General features: G+C 45.4%; 1 protein-coding gene across 4 annotated transcripts in view; it reads right to left on the reverse strand.

Annotated features, from left to right (window-relative positions):
- ACAP2 (ArfGAP with coiled-coil, ankyrin repeat and PH domains 2) overlaps nt 1-22,893 on the reverse strand; it is a 1,585,345-nt gene that overhangs the window by 182,765 nt on the left and 1,379,687 nt on the right. For all 4 annotated transcript variants that reach the window (XM_069618585.1, XM_069618583.1, XM_069618582.1 and 1 more), the window contains one exon: nt 19,263-19,465. In XM_069618585.1, the coding sequence (XP_069474686.1) occupies nt 19,263-19,465 (203 nt within the window). The remainder of the gene's footprint in view (nt 1-19,262; nt 19,466-22,893) is intronic.

Here is a 22,893-nt window from a genome sequence, read left to right on the forward strand (position 1 = left end):
TCTTCCTTTTGGCCTTGCTCCTCTGGTACAGGAAAACTCCCTCCTTGGTCTCCTCAGGCATAAGCTGGAAAAGCTTGGTAGCTTTGGAAACCATGGACTGGAATGACCACCTCGTCCAGTGGGGACGCCCTCGGCTGTTGCGATCCACCCACCATGACGATATCGTCATGGTCGCCATGGCCGTGTCCGTAACCACCGGGGGGGTATGTGGGAGGACACCTGACGCAGATGTGGAGGCTGATAAGGGGGCGTTAGATGGCGCTTCCTCTTCTTAGCCGGAGGCTGATCTGGGGCCGCAGGAACCAGGCCCTGCGGTATCCTTTTCTGGATTTCAGACACCAAAGTGTGCAGGGTCGATAGGATGTCCAGGGAATCATCCTTCGGTGGAGCTGGCGTGATCGGAACACTAGGCCCAGTTTTCCATTATCAGTGTCGCAGTGGTCTTTGTCCTCCACCTCCTCGTGGACCGTATGTAGGGACTCCAGGTCCTCGTCCGTGGACGAAAATTCCATGGCCTGGGGCTGGCCTGGAACTTCCTTACCACCCCCTCCCCCACCCTTTTTGGGCCCTGAGGTGTTGGAGCTGGGCTCAGAGACGCCATCCTCTTCGCCAGTGTGCCAGCCAGCTTTGCCACCGTCACAGAGGCAGGGATACATTTGGCACAGTAGGGGTTACCTTCACAGGGTCAGCTCCTTTTGCCATTGTGAGAGCGCCACTCCCAGCTCAATCGTCGACTAAGACTTCTTCAGTACCGTCTGGGCTTTCTTGGGCAGGTCGGATGCCTTTTTCTCAGTCCTGGGTTTCTTGGGCTTCTCTCGCAGGTTAGCCGGGGCGGGCAATTTCCTTTGTGAGGAGGAGCTTGATCGCTGGCTGGCGGTGGCGGCGGATGGTGATGTTGATTGCGCCCTGCACATCGCAGGACACGCTTGTGCGGCGACCCAGATGGGACTAGACTTGCAGGGCTTGGCCTTGTCTTGGGCCCTCATGGGTGGATTGCCCTCAAAGAACTTAAAAGCCTGCTACTCGGACCGGCTTGTCCTGGGTGAGGCATGACACTGCTCGTGGCAGAGGCCTTGGCATTCAGCCACGTCCACAGTCTAGTGTGTCGATCCTTCATAGTTTTCTTGGAGAAGCCAATGCAGATCTCGCACTCTCCTTCCTTGTGGTCCAGATGAAGGCAGTAGAGGCATTGGAGGTGTTTGTCCTCTACAAACACATTCCATAGCCCACATCTGGTGCAAGGCCTGAACAGGGATCTTCCTTCCTCCTCCTCCTCCTCCTCCGTCATGGCTGGAGGTGCGGAGTAGGCCCAATGGCCTTCTGGAAACTTCGAAGAAACTTTGACGATCTTTGCCTTTGAGGGGCGCTTGAAACTCACTGACAAACGGATCCCCACAGTCGGCAAATGGAGAGAAGAGCACACAGGCTCTTTTTTGAGAAAAAATAGAACTTGTTTCTTTCGAAAAAATAAAAAATGTAGAAGTAGCTCAAAGAGCAAAACTCGAGGACTCCCAACACTGAAACGTGTGGTAAAAATCTGAAGATGGCTGCCAGAAGAGGGGCTTAGTGAGAGGACTGTCATTGGCTGGGGGCAGTATGACCCAGAGGACAGTGATTGGTTTAGAGGAGAAATACAGTTTGTAAGTGAAAGTGAAACGGTTTATTCTTTTACCGGGGATTCCCAGCCAGACGACAGGGAATATTCATGAGCATGTGAATCCATGCCAGACCCCATGCTGGAGAACTACTACAACAAAACATTTTATGCAGCTTGCATCGATTCTCTCGCGCCTTTGATTGTGTGAACCACAACAGAATATGGTCTGAACTAGCCAAATGCAACGTACCATCAAGATTAATCAAAATGATAGTTGCCCTCCACAAAATACATCTGTACAGGTTGGATTACATATTTAGGTTAGAATAAGCAAACACATAAAAAACATAATGGTCTTCAACAATGCTGAATGCGGGCGCATACCTTATTCAATCTATACCTGCGGAACTTAGGCACAGTATTAGTCAGCTCTACAACTGCCCCACCCCCACTCCCTTAATTTGGGCTACTTACATATGTGGTGGCTTAGCTATGCACATGACATGTTTTTGCTAAGTATCCCTCAATTACGATGTTAAAAACTGGTTAATAATTTGGGCAAGTTTTCCAGTGACTATGATTTAAAAATCAATTGTGAGAAACAAAGGTGATGACATCAAACAGAAATTTGCAAAGATAGAAATCTAAATGGTCATTGAAGGATAACCAAGTTGAAGTAGTTAAACCCTATAGGCATTTGAGAAGTATGCTAAATGATGCATTCAAATGGAAGGATCACGCTGTGCATACCAGGTACATAATTAACCAGCTTGTCATGGGAATACGACACTTTATTGCCAAATATGAAGGATTTAGTGTTAGGCTCCTAATTGAAGTGTATACATTAAAAGTAAGCACAATCATTCTATATGAAAGTGAGTTATGGGCTTTTGAGACCAGAAAAGCATATTTGCTGTATTGAATGAAAACCGTGCAACTATGCTGGGAATGCACTCAGGTATGCCAAGGGATCCAATCCAACTGGAACTGACTAATTGCCAAGGGAATTTGGCTAAATTAGAGGCACTTTAATTCCATGATAAAACATATGCATTCCTAGCCATCAACCTTAAGCAATTTATCAGGGAACCCCTAATTAACAGCAATTTTGGGCCTGAATGTTGCTATTTCATTAGGAATCTAGCTCCTCAAAGCACCAATGGCGTGACTCCTGTTGATGTCACCTTGCTCTCTGTGCGAACTTTAAAGTGACTATCATTAGATCTTCGGGAAAGTCTATCTAGGCCGGCCACAATAATTACAGCTACAGAGAAGAACAAATGACTTACGTCACAGTAATGTCCTTTCTGATAGATGTTCGTCCCAGATAGTCCTCGTCTTTGATTATCTATCAGAGCTGCTGTTCTTTGGAAACATTACCACCACTGGGGGGCGCAGCGTGGATCCGTGTTGGCTCTGCTCAATGCCTCTACGTGCCAGTATATATATATTCCACTTATTTTCCCCAGCACTCTGTCACTGAGTGATTGTAGAACCATGATGTGAACTATCCATCAGCCAAGTTTGACAGGTCGGGAGAGGTCGATGAGGAACCCATGTGAAGAACAATCAAAAAGAACATTACCAAGAGGTAAGAAATGTGTTCTTCTAAAGGATTTCTTCATCCCATGGATTCCTCATCTATTATAGACTCCCAGAGCAGTACGTAGACCTGGAGAAGGGAAGAGAGCAGGAGGCACCACCTATATCAACAAACTCTGGCCTACCACTCCCCCGAAGCGAATGTCCTGCCCTGAGATGGAATCCAAGAAGTAATGTTTGGCAAACATGTGCAGCGAGGCCCATGTAGCTGCCTTGCAAATGTTCAAGGCAGGAAGGCCCCTCTGCAAAGCAGAGGTGGTAGCCAATCTAATAAGCCCCAAGACCCTCAGCCTGGCCCCCATATGGGTGTTTCCTCTTACAACCTGCAGCAGTTTATACCAACCCCCAGCATGTAACCCAACCCGCATCAAGGCAGGGAGCTCCCGATGCAAGTGCGAATACCACACGTGCTTCAGTGGCTAATGCTACACGAGACCCAATGGTTATGGAAGTAGAAAACAGGATGCAGAGAGACTTAGAAACGGCGCTCTACGGAACAGAGGCAGAGCTAGCGCAAACATCACAGGGGGAGGGATGGAAGGTGACAAAAGGTGCAGACAAATGGAGAGCAGGTGCCATTCTGTTTCAAATTGATAGTAAAGTGATCATGGACGTGCAAGTAGCTGCAAGCAAAGATAGTCTCCATGCAGAGGGGCATACAGAGAGGACATTGCGTGCTGTCTGACTCTACTCAAATGGCTAGAGACGTAGAGGTCGCAGAGGAGGAAGAGGAGTGGGTGTCAGAGGGGGAGAATGAAGAGGACAAGATACCACCAGTACCAACACAGAGGGTAGAGAGCCTATGGGGGGCAAGGCTTACAGCTTGACCAGGTCTGATTATTTATGTAGCACCTATACACAATCAATGTGTTTCAAAGCGCTTCAAGGCAGGGAAGGAACAAGGGAGAATACAGTGCCATTATTACAAGTCCTTGAATACATTCAGAATGTGAAATTAACTATCGTAATCCGCCTAGTGACATTTCAGATAGTATAAGAGCTTTTGACAATAAGGAGAGGAGCGGGGTGGGAAGCAGAATGAGACAGACAAGTGGCTACATTACTATGCCTGACAATTGAGGTAGTGCCGGAAATTTTTCAATTAGGGGGAGGTGGGGTTGGAGTAGAGGGAGAAGGAGAGCAACAAAATAAGCGACTATCATACTAGGCCTAACGACATTTCAGATAGTGCTGAAAGGTGTGGGGGTTGGGGGAAACAAGTAAGGGAAGGTGGAGGAGACAGACATTTGATGCCATCATACTAGGTCGGGCCAATTCTGATAAAGTGCTTACAAAAAAAAGAAGTAAGGGAGGGAGGAAGAAAGGAGAGGAGAGAATAAAACAATGAAAAAGAGAAGCAGAGGGGAGAGCGAATATAGTTGCAGAGGTCAGTAAAACACCATGTTGCAGGGAACAGAAAATGTGAGCAAAGATGTCAAGATGACGATGGGCACAGCATGGTACAGGGCCACACCAGAGTACGAGATCCAGGGGAGGTCCAGCATGAGAGTTGAGAGGGTGAAGCAGCAAAAGTCAATGTGTCCACAAAGTCAAATCCAAGCGATGGCAACAGGTCGGTGATGGTGAAACCATAGTGTATCAATACAACTCCAACGGTGGTTATGAAGGGGGGGGGGGTGGAAGAAGGGATAGGGGAAGGCAGGAAAGAAGAGATCAGGCAGAGCAAGGTGGAGGGCCAGAGAAGAAGGGGGGGCAAACAGACTTGGCAGAGGACCAGGGAGGGGGTGGGGGCACAGGGGCAGCATCCTGGTAGAGGATGGTTGCTATAGCAAAAGGAAGGAGAACCACACAGGCTAAACAGGTTGGAACACAGTTTCTGTTACTACACAAAGGACATGGGAAGGCACAATACGTGCCCTGGCCACATATGGACAGAAACAACTTAATGAAGGCATTGCCCTCACTCACAACAGGGGCAGGGAAATTGATATATGCATTTGAAAAACAGACCGCTGTGATTACATGGCAGTCGGGGACATGAAAAGTAGATTTGCTGTGCTACTAGGAGAACAGGTAGAGGACATCTGGAGGAAGGCAACATATCTCAGGCTTTGAAGTTTTACTCACCTAAGATGGTGTCCTATTTTTGACATTCAGACCTTTTTGCAACGATCGGACTCACATCTATTAATGCAAGTAGGAGCCGCGCACGCCTGGCTCCTGTCCTCATACACAGCGGAGACGCTGGTAAGAATAGTACTTGCGCGTAGACCCCTAGCTCTTCAGAGGGTCTACGCGCCTTGTTAATGAGCGGCTAGACGCGCACCTTTGACCACTCTCTAATTGCCTTTTATCCCCTTTTTTCATTCCTCCTCATGCTGGGCTCGCACTCTTGTGCTTGTTTTCAATTTTGGTGGGTGTATCCAGTCTCAGTGCGAACTCGCTTTCAATTTATTCTTGCAACAGCATCTTAAGGTATGTAGAATTTAGCTACCGCCGTATTATTGTTAATTACTTAAATGTCATACACTTAATTTACCGCTTATTCTAAAAGTTACCATTGATTCACTGTATGTTATTTTTACAGTGGAGCCCGCAGTTCTATATATTTTTGCTTATATACATACCCCTGGTAAATTCAGTTTAAGGCTATTACACGCAACAATATGTCCCGCTCTGGGGAAATACCCCCCCTTTTCTCAATCATTTATTTTTTTTCTCCTGCCTAGCTTCCAATTCAAAAGGTACCCTATTAACAGGTACCTAACTCAGTTTTCGTTCATTGACTAACTGTGTGACCAACCTTGATCAACATTGCTAACACACTTCTCTGTTCTTTCTCACCCTTCTTCCCCCCTACCCTTCTCTTTCCTCCTTTTATTTTTACGCTCCATCATGACATTGGGTGTTTGTATGAAATTGTTCCTGTCCCTACGAATTGTGATATTTTGTTTTGCAAATGTATTACTTGACATCATGTATGTTTGTTGTATAATGTGGCTGATAACCCCTGCCTTCAATGTTTATATTTGTTTTGGTGTGTTAACCATCCTCTTGGTTTTTTGCTTCCTTGTTTGGGTCATTTACATGTATATTAAATTTCTTGTACTGGTTTATCTCCCATGTACACAAACCTGTAGCCTTGGTAGAAGAGCATGTTGCTCGAAACACGTGTCAGGCTACCGTTTTTGCGGATTTAATATACACCAACTTTAATCTAATCTGTGTGTGTGCGCAGTGTGTTTGTAAAAACAATCTTTCTCTGTTCCATTTGTGGTAGGACGTGGCAAGTCCCCACCCCTACATTCACCCGCAGCGCTTCTCACACCACCCCACACTAAGTAGGTCATTGTGCTGAATCTCGCTGTCCTTTTGCCAACCTTGCTTCTGAACATATACAGGAGTACAGATAAATAATGACAATCATGATGGAGCAGTTTAATGACTGCCAAATGAGAATGTGGAATGTGTTAATAACAGCATACCCAGACACACCAGACATTGATTTGATTATGGCCTGTACCATGAAGTTAGATGAAGAACCTGCACTGTAGATAAACCAGATTCAAGAAATGTGGGGGGTGAAGACAGGGGAGCCCTGGGACAAGAATATAGCAATATTGTATCATATGTTACAGAAGGGACTTCCCAAAGATGTGCATAAAGATTTAGATAGGGTAGTAGGGATCGACTGAGATCAAGCAATCATAGTGCATCATTGTAGAAGGCTGCAGCAGGAAAAGGAAACTGCAAAACAGGCAAAATTAGTACAGAAGAAGCTGGCAAAGTTAAGCGTGGACAGGGTGCAGATTAAAAGTTCTCCTGAGGGGCAGCAGGAGACAAGATAAGAACCAGAATGGACAGAGGATTATCAAGGGTATTCAGACAACAGAAGGGAGGCGTGAGGTTAACAGAGAGAAAGAGGGGGTGGATTCAGGGGGAATGAGATTGACGTTTAGGGAACTGCGACAGTGTTGGACCAGCGGCAAGACAGGACACTTTGCACAAGAGTGTAGGAGCAGACTAATATATTCTTATGATCCTTGAGTTTATCATAATGGACCCACATATGCACCTACATACCATCCACCAAAGATGATGCCCCCAATTGCCCCAGGCCCCCCACAGGTGTCTAACCCTAGACAACCACCACAGAATCATTATCAGACACCAGGTCCAAATACTGCACCACCGTACATGCAGTAGCAAGCCCCATATGCCCCATATATCAGTCTTGGGACAAAAATCCCTTACCAGAGGGTATGCTAACCCATTACACCGGAGCGAGGGCACTAGTTGAGAGTTTTTTTCCACTCCTGGTATCGAACACCTATCCCCAATAGGACAGCCCAAAGAGAGCACTGACATGCCCTGTCCTGTCACTCACTGCCGACCCAGAAGAGGAACCCCAGGTAGGTGTGAGGATAGGTAGTAAAACATTCACCTTTATGGTAGACACAGGAGCTACAAAGTCCTGTATTAACGAAGGTCATTTCTGCTTATCAGGAAAAGTAATGGATACGCAGGGGGTTCTCTGGGGCAATAATGTTGGTTCTGTTTGCAGAAGACTTGCCCATCAATGTAGGTACCAGATGTGGTAGGCCCGATATTATTTTCAAAACATACCCCAGTAAATTTGTTAGGTAGGGACCTCCTGAGCAAGCTAAACTTAACTATTGCATTTACTGAAGATGGTACTCAACCCCAGGAATATATCAGGCTAGAGCAGCTGTGATAAAACAAGCATTTTATAGTGATGCTGCTACCAGAGGGGTGCCAATACATCCAGAGTTGTGGAATTTTTGTTTAGGCCAGCAGTCCCTCAAGAACATGCTCCAGGTACAGTCCTCACACTAGATTTAGAGGCAGAATTAATCAAGAAGGAAACTGTGATATTGATAGGGACTGATGAAGGAGATGAGTGGCACACATTTTTGTGTATAGCTCCTACACAGGCATTAAGGGGGTGTCTGATTAGTTATTTGATGATGACGATGGAGAAATGATTTTCGAAATAGATTTCTCTTGTCAGGTCATGGCGCAGCACAGAGAAGTACTGCACACTACACGTATTGTTAGAGCAATACCCTCTCACTTACAGGAAGACATGGCAAAGGTATCCAGCACCTTGTGGTCCAGTAACCTGCATGATGTAGAGTTATTGAAGAGCATTGGGGCTGTTCACATAAAGCTGAATTGGTGTGCAATATTCCAGTGAGTATGACAATACCCATTATCTAGAGGCAGATGAAGGGATTTAGGACACCATTGTGGCCTTAATGGCAACAGGCATAATAGTACCTTCACAATCTCTATGCAACACAGCTATATACCCTGTCTAGAAAGGAAGGGTTCAAGTTAGAGAATGATACAATATTGTGGAGGTAGAATTCCCGGTAGTACCGAATCCCGCCACGATCCTTTGCAACATACCCACTGAGGCCACATATTTTACTGTAATCGATTTGAAAAATGCATTTTTCTCCATCCCATTGCACCAGGATTCTCAGTATCTCACTGTGTCTCTGTAGCGCAGGCAGCAATTTCAACATACAAGACTCCCTCAAGGATACTGTGAGTCCCCCAGTATTTTTAACAGAGCACTATATATTGAGCTAGGTAACATGCACATGCAGAGCATCATTCAGTAGGTAGATGACCTCCTAGGGTTCAGTAACACCAAAGAACAGTGGAGGTACAAAGTGGACAAAGACAAAATACAGTATTGTCAGAAGGAAGAGGTACACTTCGGGCAAATTATATCTTCAGCAGGAAAAAGGGTAACCCCAGAGAGCAACTGCAATACAAAAACACCACATCCTACAACCGTGAAAGGGATGACACTGTTTTTAGGATGGTGTAACTATTGTAGTATGTGGATTTTTGACAACTGTAGTTACACATAGCCCTTGTTACAAGGACTTAACGAAGCACAGAAAGTGAAACGGTCACTTACATGGACAGGAGAAATGATGACAGGTTTCCAATTACTTAAGGATGTGATAAGTAAAGCTAAAGCTCCAGTATTAGCAACCCTGACTACACAAATGAATTCTAACAGGGAAGTAATGACAGAAGTGCTGACTCAGGCAACATCTACGGGACAAATCATTGGTCTATTACAGCAGGATCTTAGACTAAGTAATGCAGGGTCAGTTTCCTTATGAACAATGTTAGCAGCAGCAGCTTTTGCGATTGAACAATCATCGGCAAAAACAATGGGGTGCTCAGTAACATATGGGGAGGATAGCTCAAGGGCAAAGTGCTTGCCTTGGAAGCAAGATGACACGGAGCAACACAGGTCCGAATCCGGGTCTGCGCTTAAAAAACCTCTGGGTATTAAGCGTGTTAGAAATAACCTATCATATCATATCATATATCATATCATATGTGGAGCACATGGTTTTTGCCATTCTGGGGAGGTCCAAAATAAACCCTCAACTCCAAGAGCATTGGGTTATGAGGTCATATAATAAAATCTTTTCATTCACATTTTAAGGTGTTGCACAGTGAACCCGGCTATGTTCATTTCTGTACCCGTTCAGCCAGAAGAGGAGGTGCATGACTGTCACATACAAAGGTCGCGAGGATGACAACTCATGCGAGAGAGGATGCACTTGAAGAGGGGGAGGTCCTATTCATTGATGGGTCATCGACGATTGTTCATGAAACTGGCCAAAGGCATATAAAAGCTGCAATAATGCGCCTCATAGAGAGAGTATGAAGTTAACAATTAAAAAGAGGTTAGCAACACATTATGACTCATTGGACTGATTGAAGCACCACAAGTATGTCTAGTAACAATATATTCTGATTCGGCATACATAACATCCACAGTACATTCAGGGTTGTCCAGATGGCAAAGAAGAGCGTTCAAGATGGCCTATGGGATGCCTGGGCTGCATGTGGCATTGCTAGAAAGATTAATGTATGCCTTATCCCGCCAATCAGTAACAGCGGTGGTGAAATGCGCCACCCACACCCAGGACACAGATTTTGCTTCACTCCGCAATGCTGTCACCAAAAAAGCAGCACGTTTAGAAGTGCCTGGCGTCACGGCATACCCTGAGGTAGCTATACAGCAATTGCAGCTAGTGGTACCCTGCACAGCAGTCCCGCTCACTCAGATAATTGAATGTGAAGGTCAGGCACCCCAAGAGGAGAAGGGCTTGTGGGTGAAACGGCGTGCTCGCTGTCACCAACAAATCTTATCTGGAGACAGACCATTACAGGTAAAGTAGTAAGGCCACAAAAATTGCTTATGGTTGCTCTTGAGCAACCGCATTAACTAACGCATATGTCTAAACCGTATATTGCAGCACATAGCTAGGAGGGCTGGTTTGTGCCCAATCTTCAAGAATATGCCGATACATTCTTGGCAAATTGCACTACTTGCCACCTCTACAGCAGCAGACAGACCCTCAGGACGTTGCGTGGCACATTTCCCCTTCCAACATGACCTTTATGGGAGCTTCAGATAGATCCATATCCATGTGGATATGAATAAGCGGGCAGTAACTATCGTTATCTTCTTGTTGTGTGTCCATTTTACCGAAGGATTGAGGCAGGCCCTTGCACACAACCAGATGCTAAATCAGCAGCCACATTTTTAGTACACAAGATCTTTCCTCACTGGGGGATATGTGACGTCCTAAAGTCAGACAATGGATCTCACTTTTTTAATGAATTTCAAGAGATTACATCCCTACTAGGAATTAAACATAAGTTTTGATTTATCACCCACAAGCCAACTGGATCTGGTCTCTTAAAATAAAAACTGTCAAAAGTTGTGCCACACTTTAGGGAAGAACCTGCTTCATTATCTTCCTTTGTCTCTGTTCAGCCTTTAGGAAAGAGCCAGGTAAAGACAACCACTTGTCCCCGCACAAGATAGTGACTGGTAGAAGGGTTCACACACCACTGATGCCAGCTGAGATTTTGGGAGAGGAGTTTCAGGAGTATTTGAGGGATTTAACAAATTGTATACAGGTAATTTCTCAAAATCTTATTCCCAGGAGAGAACAAATAGCTGCCACGCCTATGGTCACCCCACCGTCTCTGCAGGCACCTCAAGCTCTATGCTTGCCTTCACTCTCTACAAAAATGTCATAGGAATTTTTTTTTAAAAAGGGAAAACGGTGGTTTAACAAAAATAGGAAACCAAGGTGGGTTTCGGGTGGTCTTCGTACCAGATGTAGCTTGGTCAATGTCACAAAAACGAGTTGAATCAAAAAGGACTATTCTTAAGACCATCTCCACAGAGCCCTTGCAATATTCTCAAATACTTAAAGTGTCTTTGGTTCCTTTGAGCTCCCTCCCCCAAGCTTCAATTTGTTCAAATTCCAAAGCCTACAAAAGAAATAACAGTTCCTCTTGAAGCTTCGAAGAGCTCCCTTCCCGAAGCTCAGGCCCCTTTTCAGTTTCCAACACAAATTCAGTTCTGTCAGGATGTGCTTTTCTTTTCTTTCAATATCGCTGAAAATAACAGGTATTGCACTGTGTTAGGCCTCTCAAGATTCCCTTCCTTAATCTTAGGTCCCTCTTAGTTACACACACAAGTTCATCTTGTAAGGATGTACCGTTCATTTTTTATTTATAGTTATTTCACACAAGTTTCACTTGTGGGTTACAATCAAGAGGCGTTCGAAACCGCCCGGTTCTTTGCTACTCCTAGGCATGACCACTCCGATCTGTAATCCCTCTCTATTCCTTGCTCTTCCTTTAAAACCTTTCACCTTCAGATGCTTCCTGCACCCCTTCTCGTTCTCCTTTGCTTCTTTACTGTGCGCAACTGGACCTTCCTTTTGCTGTTCCTTCCTTGTGCACACTTGCACCTTCCTTTTTCATACTCTTTTTCCTTAATGTGCACCCTTGCACCTGTCTGTTTCTTACTCTTGCTTCCTGCACACTTGTTTCACTGTCCTCTCTTCACTGTGCATGCTTTTCACTCCTTCATTCACTTTCTGTACTTGGCACACGTTATCTCACTTTCTGCTCTGTGCCGCTTTAAACTGTCTTTCTACCGCTCCGGTCAGACGCACGCTTGCGAGTTTCTCTCACTCACTGGGCTTCCAAGGGAATGAGCTGTAAACCGAACGCCAACAGCAGGATACAGGCTACTTTAATCCGGCTCCTTGGAGTCATGGCTCCCTAGCCACGCTGCAGCCCCTCACAAACCCCGGGCCAGCGTCTCAGCACACCGTTCTCCTCCACACTTCAACTCCTGCTGCGCTCTGCTCCTTGGCCTCTCCTGTTTGGACAGCTTCCTCAGCCCACTCAACTCCTTGTGAAAAACCACACCTTTTATAGTTTAAAAAACAGTCAAGTGGAGTCAAGTGTGAATGGTCATTATTAAATGCCTGATCTTGCCCGACAATTAGTGGGACAACTGGAGTTCTTTCTATAGTAGGTCTCCCTTTCTTTCCCCATGCTTCTATGGGGATTCTTCACTGATATCGATTGCCTCTTCCTTGTCCCAGTATGGGCTGGAAATAGTGATGGCAGGGTTTTGGAGAATAGGCCTATTTCCTGCTACTCTATTAGGGAATTGACAATTGCCATAGGTAAATCCTCTAACTTTTTTTTGTCCTCAAGGGGATGGTTGCCCCCTTCCATGTTCTTGATGATCGATTATGAAAACATGAGTCTTGATGGTATTCCTTATAATCTATATTGGTAGAGGATAAATGGATATTAATATCAGACTTCTGTCTTTGTTTTAGTTGATTTTTCTTCCTTCTCCACCATGGGCAGGTGACTCTTTCCTTTCTCCACCTTGGGTCATGGATGACACATGCTCTGTCATAGATGGAACCAGTGTTTCCATGATCCCCCATCCCCATGGAGTCCTATGGGGCTCCATGGGAATGGGGACTTACACAACTCCGCTTCCGGAATTCCCGGGTCACCGGTGTCGTAATGCCCCGAATCACAGAGGCGGAATGGTAATACGAGTCCAGCAGTAACCTGCCGGTTTTTCCGGCTCGGTTACCGCCAGACTTGTAATGAGGCCAAATGTATCCCATGAAGGTGTCCGGGACTTTCTTCTCTATCGCCCGTTAGGACACTGTGTCTCGCCTGGGGTATTCCCACGAAGACAACCCCAGATCCCCCTACTCAGGTGATCCTCCATCACTTGTGCACCCCCAGGGTTGGGATCCAAGAGCGATGGCCCTCCCCTGGCCACCTGCATAGAGGACTCTCAGGGTCTTAATGGGAGAATACCCCTAGGTTTCTCACAGGGGGTATACTATTGACAATGACACAAACATTAAGTATGGGGATGACAAGAAATAGAACGTAAACAGAAAATGAAATTGAATATAATTAATATAAAGGTGTCATCTTAGATACAGCTGCAGATGTGCACCAAACCGAAACAGATATGTGGTACAACCATACGAAGGAGGTGGGTAGAACGAAGTCAAATGAGAGCTGCTACATTTGCACCCTTATAACCCATGCAACAGGCACACCCATACTGTTTATCCCGCAAGAAATGCCACCTCTAATAGTCCAATATCTTCAGATAGATCCATATCCATGTGGATATGAATAAGCCCAATATCTAGTGCACCTAACACTTTACAGGATACAAAGCCTGTTTGAAGGACACACGGTCCGGGCATTAGTCAGGGACAGAGATACAAGTGAATGTTGCCAAGCATAAAGAGCAAGCACAATGTCAAATAAGACCATGCCATTAATGAAATGAGAAGGTGCGCTGTTTTCCAATGACAGATGGGTGAAAGGACTAGTGAGCTCTGCAGCAGGGGGTTTACAGGGGGATCTACTGGGGTTCTCAGGATGTATTGGCATGCGTCAACCAGAAAGGTTCTACTACTTGGAGCACCTGTGTGTCAAAACTCACCAGGATCTAACTGAACAAAAATCATGCTAAGATGCAAATTTGCTTCAGAGGAAATGACACTATACTCGTAGGTACAAATTAAAGGTGCAATAAGACTTATTCCTGACCTGACTAATGGCACATCAGTTTTAATGGACTTCTATAGGGTATGTGGACAATAGATTTATCTCCACCGTCCCCCATCCTGGAGAGGCATCTTATCTCACCACCTTGCATTTGGCTGTTCTCATAGTGCCCGACTCGCTTTTGACTATCATAAACATGTCAACCCAAGTAGCAAATAAATCCCCTCCCCATCAGCGTGATTGCCGCTCACTAAGAGCTTGACGGTAGAAGACATCAAATTACTGGTCCCAAGACTACTCTGATAAGCTCCAAGCGAACCCAGAATAATGCCATCTTTTCACAAAGACAGACATTTTTCACCTCCCTTCTTGTGAATGGGATGCAAACTACAGCCAATGCCAAGTGGCTGCAGAAACCCAGGTGGGAGATGCTCCAGGTAGCGAACCAGACAGAGCAGGGTCTCAATTTAATAAAAAAACAGAATTCCTGACTATTTGTCTCATGACCCTCCAGAACCGGCATGTTCTGGATTTGCTCATGGTAATGGAAGGGGGCGTGTGCAAAAAAGATAGGAGCTTCGTGATGCACATACATACCCCCAAATGACGCGGACAATGGATCTTTATCCTATGCCATAAGGGCCCTCCACAACATGCAGATTGTCATGGAAAAGGAAGCGCGAGTGAGTGCTGAAGACTGGTTCAATTCGATGTATTCATGGGCCCAGTTTTGTTTGGGGATAGCTGTAAAGGTGCTGGTTCCCCCATTGTGGAATTTATTCTTGTAATGCGTTTGTTCCTGCCAAATGGTTCTTCGGTGCTGCCCCCAAGACACTGCCTAAGAGTGTGATGATGATGTTTATGTCTATAACAAGAAGTAAAGCTGCTCCCCTCACAAAACACGTGCACATACAGACCGATAAGCGGAATGGTGAAACAGAGCACAAGATGTTATGAGTAGAACGCTGCGCTGGTCTCCCCGGGGATGCTGTCTTACTCCCCAAGATCCAGAAAAGTATGTGGACCATTGGGTAGATGTGGCAGGAGTTGGGGGCTGTGTTATGACGTGTACCCCAGAAGAATATGCCCGGATGCAGGAAAATTTATGTCACATACGCAAAGTGTGGGTGCCCAAAGATGATGATGATTATAGAAGGAGGGAAGCTGCTGGGTTAGTTAATGGAATATTAACTAAAAGGGGGAGTGTTGGCATGTGCAATGTCCCAGGCAGGCTAAAATATTTAGACTGCGCTTAACATCAGCAGGCAGCCTAGCGCTAGCAGTTCTTATTGGGGGGGGCAGAATTTGCATGTATCCATTTGTAGATTAACTTTGACACATATTAGAAGCACCATTTAGCAATATAGAAAGAGCAACAATGTATTCTCGTTGCGGAGACAGAGGTTAAAGATATGGTGATGTCTTTTGCATTTAGTGTTATGTTTTCAACAATGTGCTAGTAGGCAGGCCTGTGAGATGGAATCAGAAGTGTTGTCACAAAGACGTTAGCCCCTGGACCTCGCAGCAGGAGTTCTGCCATGTTGGATTTTAGGGCACGTTACAGGATGAGTTTGTGAAAGTACACAAAACGGCTTAACGTGGAGCTGCGGCTCTGTCCAGTTGATTCAGAGACGAGTCCCCATTCCATTCCCCAGAGAGAAGCTATGCTGCCAAAGCCACAGGCAGCTGTGCTGTGCCAATAACAGTTGAGTGCATCTGCAGAGCTCGCAGGAGCTGGGAAAGGAATGTTAGGTCCAGGGAGGAAGGGTAAGGCTGCACCTCTTGACGGTTAAATGTATGTGACCAGGGCATGGGGTTCTGTGATGGCATAGACGCCTGGTGATGATTTAGAGCACTACTGCCCTCGCCCGAAGAGAGGTCATCCTATTTGAACTGCAGGGACACATAAATAAGCGAAATTCAAACATAAGAGTGGTGCCCCGATCACGTCATTCATGGGCACCTAGGTTCCCAGAGACATAAGGTGGTGATGTTCTAGGGCTGTACTGTGCTTGGGATGGGAGGATGCCAATAAATGTATCTACAAGGGTAGGGAGCTGTCTGTGTGCCCCAGAGTGTCAGGTATAATGAGGAGGCCCATTATGTTATCCATGCAGAGCTGTCCTTGCTATTCACACTCTGATCGGTATACACGCATTTCACTGCAGTATTTTTCATCGCGTGTTTTTTCATTGCCGTTTTTATTTCGAAAAAAACCATCTTTTTTTGGGGGGGGGTTAAAAAAATTAAATAAATGGTTGTGGGTTTAAGGGAATAGAAAAAGGGGGGTGCTTGGGGAGTAACCCCCCCACCCCAAAAAAAAAAGTTTTTAGAAGAAAAAAAAGGCGATGAAAAAACCTGCAATAAAAAATACCACAGCGAAATAACATAGAACCCTCTGATCAGGCCCCGACGGAGGGGTGCACATTACATGATAGTCTGGAATGTGTACTTGTTACAGATAAAGATTATGGTAACAATGTACCCGTTAGTTAATTTCTAAGTTTCACAATGACAATGCAGTAGGTCATGTGTTTAGGGGAATGTGTTTTAGGTAATGGGTGGCTAATAGGGTAATAGATTATAGGGGATAATTAGAATTGTACATACGTGTTAGCCAATGAGGAGTGCTGTAATCTTTATTGTGCATAGGTCTGTTCTTTTGCGGTTTTCCGCTATAAAAGCTGCAACTTTTGGGTGGAGCGAGCTCCATGTTGGTTCAGTTCTACGGGACCGTCTGATACTTTTTGCATGTAATAAAACATTGTTTTCCTTGCAAATGGCTGCATTAATTATTTGGCCAACTTGGAATTGTTTTTTATTGTTCTGGTTTTGGGTCATTCACCTGCATGGGCATAAAATGGGAAGGGTCAAAATCCTCTCCCTCAGCTAGCGGGAGCTGCATGTGGCTGTACGGCCAGGCCCAAGGACTTAGCTCTGGGACTTTGAGGAATGAAACCTATGGAGGGACTTGTCGGCCTTTGCCCAAAATAGTTAATGCCTGTCAAAAAGCAGATCCAGGAGCTGCGCCTGCACGTCCTGGGTGAAATCTGAAGTTATCATCCAGGAGTGCCTCTTCATTAGAGTACCGATAGCCATCAGCCATGCCATACAGATAGCTTTGTCAAGGCCAGACTGAAGCATCTGTCTGGACTCCTCAATGTCCTGGACCAGGGCACTAAAGCCCTCCCTAACATCCCCCGCTGACAAATGCTTGGCAGTTCCCAAGGTCAAAGGATTATGGGCTAGGGCACAGGAAGTGTTCACCACCCTCAAGGCAAGACTACCCGAAGTGAAGGCATTCCTCCCCATGTGTGCAACCTCTTGCTCACCCTGTCGGAAGCCAAAAGAGGGAAACCTGGACGTATTACGGTTGGCAATCGCAGCTTGAACCACAAAGCGCTTGGGAGATGTACGAGAGTACAGAAAGGCTGGGCCAGTAGATGCCGGGTGGTGCATCTCGGTCAACTACGAGGATGGAGGCAGGCTTCTCTGAAGCTTTCAGGACTCAGGCCGCCTCCGCTAGGTCAAAAGACAGCAAGGCCTCTCTTTGCAGACCCTCGTTCAGAATGTTCGTAAGCTTGATTTGAACTTTGTCTGAAAGGGGGTGACAAGCCCAGTGTCTGGACCACCTTGGCCATCAGCGTTGGTATGAAGCCCGTCACTTTCTCCAGAGTCAGCGCCTGAGAGATGTCCAACTCTGGAGGTAAACAAGTTACTGGCCTCATGCAGGTTGGAACCCACCTCCAACAGATCCTCTCCCTTGCCATGCAACTCCTCTGGAAAGTCTCACAACTCTAGGGCATGGGGAATCCAGTCCAAAAGGGACAGGGTCACCCTCTTCATTAAAGATTGCCCCCATCTCACAAATGCCCCCATAGGAAGCGTAGTGTAATACAGAGAAGTTCCAGCATCACCGGCACCAAAGCAGCTATAGCAAGTGCCAAACGGGGTGGTGCAGAAATGCGTCTTTACACATGGGTGCTGGGGCCTCAGGCCGTGGTCCCACAGAGCGTCCCTCCAGGCTTGTCAAAGTGCAGCAAGTCCTAAGGGCACTGCCAAAGCCACCGGCACTGGGGTCTTAGCAAAGCTGTCAACTAGTAGTGCAAAGAGGAACTGCTGGGTGAGCCTTTCAACTTCTGTTCCACGCCTGTGGATCTTGATCAAGTCCTCTTATCACCTTTTCCGTTGTGGAAAAAGAAGAAGACAATTGCAGCACAATCCTGGATAGCCCTGAGGTGCATAGACTGACATGGCCCACAAACCTGGGAGTCCGAGATCGACAAACACTTTACGCCAGAGGGCTTTGCATGATTCAGGATGATACAACACTTTAAGAGGTATTCCTGACGTGAACAGAAACAAAAATGTGTACTGGCCCCACAACATCTCTGGCATGGGGCAGGTAAAGGCATGGAACGGAGATGAGGAGCCGAGCTGCGGCCATGGTGGCGGAAAAGTTTCCAGAGAACAGCTGGGCTGGAGTTATGCCACAAATGAGGAATTTGTGGGAGGAAGGAATACATTATTATATGCTTGCCCTGGCTCTATGGATTATTCCAAACTCTATGGGTCAGGTCCCTTGCACAGAGATGGTTTGATTAAATGAAACTAAAATTGAAATCATTAATGATATTTGAAGTTACTGTTACAATGAGAGGTATTCCATGGGTGTTAAGAATTTGCAGCTTCCGTAATACTGAAAAATGCTCCAAATCTATAAAACATCTAATTAATTATTGCTCTGTGTACCTGCAGGAGCGACTTAAGTATTTGAATGTTGCACATACTGGGAATTCTGATCAAGAATCAACATGGGAGTAAAATGTTAGATGAGGAAAACATTTACCAACTGCATGAAATTGCGGTCAATTATTAAAGTGCAACAAGCTATTAAATTAAACGATTTTCTATGTTTTTAAAGTAAATAAAACAGATTTCATAATTAATATGCGTACATTGTGGTATGCATATGAATTACGAAATCTGCTACTTATAAGCAATGGTAAGGAATGTGAATTGAATGTATCCAATATTCATAATTAAAATACAGGCTGTATGTTTCATTCCTTTTTTCACTGTAACTATAAGTATTGTTTCAACAAAAGATGACTATGTAACTAGATCACACAACAGTAAAACACAACAAAATAAACATGCTCCATACCCCAAGGACAGCTTGGATGAGTGGTGTTGCATTATTTTCCTCTGCATTTACCCAGTTAACATCTGCCCCATAGGCCAATGCCTCTGCCATATTAGGAAGGTTTTTCTCAAATGCTGCTCGATAAAGCCGCAGTCCTGGATGAATCTTCTTTAAATCTTGGAATACTGAAGAATCCCTTTTCTCACTCTCTACAACCTCATGACCTCCAGGGAAAAAAATCAAATCGAAATAATTTATTTAGCTTTACAGTCAAGAAAAACAAAATCTCAACTGTCTTAGACCAAATGGCAAAACACATCACGTTCACATATACTATGGCATTGTAATAGAGATAGATAAAAATAAGAAATACAATACAAATATGTGTATGCGCAATGATAATTCAAATGTATTAAGGGTAACTGGCAACCTGTTTGTGGTGTTACAACAAACGTTTATTTTGCTGTACAACAGGGCTGCAACAAAAATCTAAAACCAAAGTAGGATACGTCCCTGCAAACATTTTGAGGGCAAAAGGACTGAAAAGTGCAGTGAATAGTCACAAGGCTCAGTCCAGTCTCCGTTTGTGTCATATCCCTGATAAAGCAGGTTAACAGTTTACAGGTGTAATGTTCACAAATCAAATTGACTTCCGGTGTGAGTCAGGATGTCTTCTCCTAGACTGAGTAACCATGTCTTTCTCAGCTCTTTGGGTCAGATTCCCATGACCCTGGGTCAAACAAAAGCAAAATCTGAGAGCCTTGTGGTCTTGCTTCTCGAAACATCTTGCAGAAAGTCAAGTCAAATGCTTTGAGTTGTGATCCTTAGGTACACCTTAAGTCTCATGATCCTCCTCCATTAACTGTTTATTTCTGCACCGGATGTCGAGTGCTGATTTTGAGGCCGGTGTCACTGCAGCCCTATTAAGGGCAGTTTCTCAGATAGCTCGTTCTCAATGTTCAGTGTTGTGAAAACGCATTCCAGGCTCTGCAACTCCTTTTGGTATTTAGCACAACAGCCTGAGATTTGGGACACGCACTGGTATCAGGTATGCACAGGAGCCTATGGCTTAGCAGACTTCAACTAAGATTAAATTACTTACTACCCTCAATATTTTGAGACCTACTGGTATTAGTAATATTACCTGTATCTGATGCTGGGAGGCATTACATTAAAATAATGTTCTCTCATAATGGTGATCATAATAATAATCACTATACACTGGAAAAATATAAGTGAAAAGGGTATTTAAGATTTCAAAATGGCCGCCGGAGCAAGAGGACGCGATTTAAAGAGTGCTGTGACTGGGCTAAAGCAGCAGCATTAAAAAGGCATGCAACTCCACTTCGAAACTGCTTCAGATGGCTGGAATGGTTTTTCCTCCTCCCCACTTGGAGTACAACGGCCTGTGAGACCACGGGTGGTGGTGGATAAAGCATTTTAGCTCAACCGAGGAGGGACGTGGCGGTGAGGCCTGCAACAGCTACCAGACAGTAAGGGGGACACTGCTGATAATTAAGGCCGGTGCGCTTGAGAAGGAGATGTCGAGTGAGGAGAGGGCAGTACCTCACGCTCCCTCGAGTGGACGCGGATATTGGTGGCAGGATTGGTGGACTGGTGGGTAAATGGATGAAGCCTTAGAATGAGACTTACTAAACAAACCAGGGCCCTTATGCTTATGGGAAGAAGTCGGGGTGCAGGCCTGGCAGACATAGTGGCTCAAATGTGTCTGTGGAAGATTGGTGAGCAGCAGAGACCTTTTATTAAAGTTGCAAATGCAGGAGCAGAGATGCCTGGGTGATTATACAAGGCAAAGGCATGGTTCAGTTCCCCTGCAGGAAAATGAAGACTTTTACTAATTGCAGCACCCCCACGCCCCTTTTTGGAAGGAGGTGGGGGATGGGGATTTGTTGTACTTCTTTCGATGCCAGGAGCAAAAGGGAAGGCAACCCCTGCAAAACAGGGTGTGGTAGAGGTGCAAAAGAGGGCCAATTGGAAAAGTGCTGACAACAATCTGAACTGAACATGCAAGGAGTTAGAGGAAGTCTTTGCAGAAGGGAAAGGGAATATGAAGGAGGCAGAGATATGGCAATAAGCAAAGATGATTTAACTACCGTGCTTAGAGAAATGGAAGAAAGATTGACTGTGGCCATGCAAGATCAGATGGAGAGTCTTAAGGAGGATCTAAAGAACTCCCTGAAGGAGATAAGAGACAATGTTGCCGCTTTAGGGTGCAGAGTGGATATCGCAGAACAAGGGTTAACAGTGGTCTCAACAGAAGTCATGCAAAATTCGGAATTGCTAGAACAGATCTCAAGAGCCACACATAATTTGGAATTACAAACAGAGGCTTTAGAGAATCTATCCCGAAGATTGAACATAAGGATAAAGGGATTGGCGCAAACAAAGAATGCAGACATTAAAGCGTTAATGCAACAATGCTTTGCGAATGGAAAAGGAGCCAGAGGATATCCGAATAGACCATATTCACCAGGTAGGTCCAAGAAGGTCTGGCCAGGGGGATATGCCCCGGGATGTCTTGGCTGGGCTCGCTTCTCATGAGGTCAAAGACAGACTACTTAAGGCAGCCCGAGGATAGGTGGACATTACAGTCAATAGGTTGAAAATACTGCTTTTCCAGGATTTGGCTGTGATTACACTACAGAAGTGGAGAGCAATAGGGCCAGTGACCAGGGCTTTAGCGCACAAACAGATTGCCTATAAGTGGACTTTTCCCTTTGGTTTGTTGTTCAACTGGGATGCTAAACAGCAAAGGGTTACCACATGTTCGGAAGGACTCTGTCCTTGGGTTGGAAGTGGACAACAAGGGGATAGGAGTGGACCAGCAGGCTCCTCTGGACAAGGCTGGAGACTATGGAATGGTCAGGCTTGTCAGGAAGAAGTGCGGAAAGATGAAAGGTCCTCCTACTAAGATGTGAGGATGGTAATCGTTGAGGGAAGTCCATGGAGAAGGGCTTATGGCATGTCATGGCTTCAACATGGAAGGTCAGAACACAGAGGCGGGGGGTGGGTGTGAGAAACCAAGACACCAGGGTATTCAAGGAAGCAGGACTGGGTCTATGAAGAAATAGGCTGGGTCAGGCTTATTATATATTGGATTGGTATTGGAATTGTTGCGAGGTTAGTTCTCTTGCAGTTAATTTCGGGTAGAACATGGGCCGATTCCTAAGAAGTTTGGGATGAGTCATAGGATGCCATTCCAGACCCGGAGTGGGGGGAAGGAGTGGTAAGAAGAGGATTTGAGTTGGGGAGGGCTGGGAGGGCATTTGGATCACAGTCTTGTTGCAAAGGGTTTTGTTGAAATACCAGAATAGGTAGTCAGTACGGACATCGATCTATACAATACAATGGCAGCAATACAATACAATGGCAGCAATACAAATATTGTCACATAATGTATGTGGCGTGAATACAACAACAAAAAGGAAATATCTAGAGATGCAGATAAGAAGGGGGTTTATTGATCTAGTTTTGGAAACACACATTCCGAGAGTAGACAAAAAGATTTGTAATGCGTCAATTCTCGCAGATCGTTCAGGCTAACAATGCAAAAGGGAAGACGGTCAGTGTTTTGATTGGGCTTAGAGACACGTTACGAGCTAAAGCATGTGCCACAATGATGGACCCATAC

The sequence above is a fragment of the Ambystoma mexicanum genome, chromosome 10, assembly GCF_040938575.1.
Source record: "Ambystoma mexicanum isolate Mex_15411 chromosome 10, UKY_AmexF1_1, whole genome shotgun sequence".
NCBI lineage: Eukaryota > Metazoa > Chordata > Amphibia > Caudata > Ambystomatidae > Ambystoma > Ambystoma mexicanum.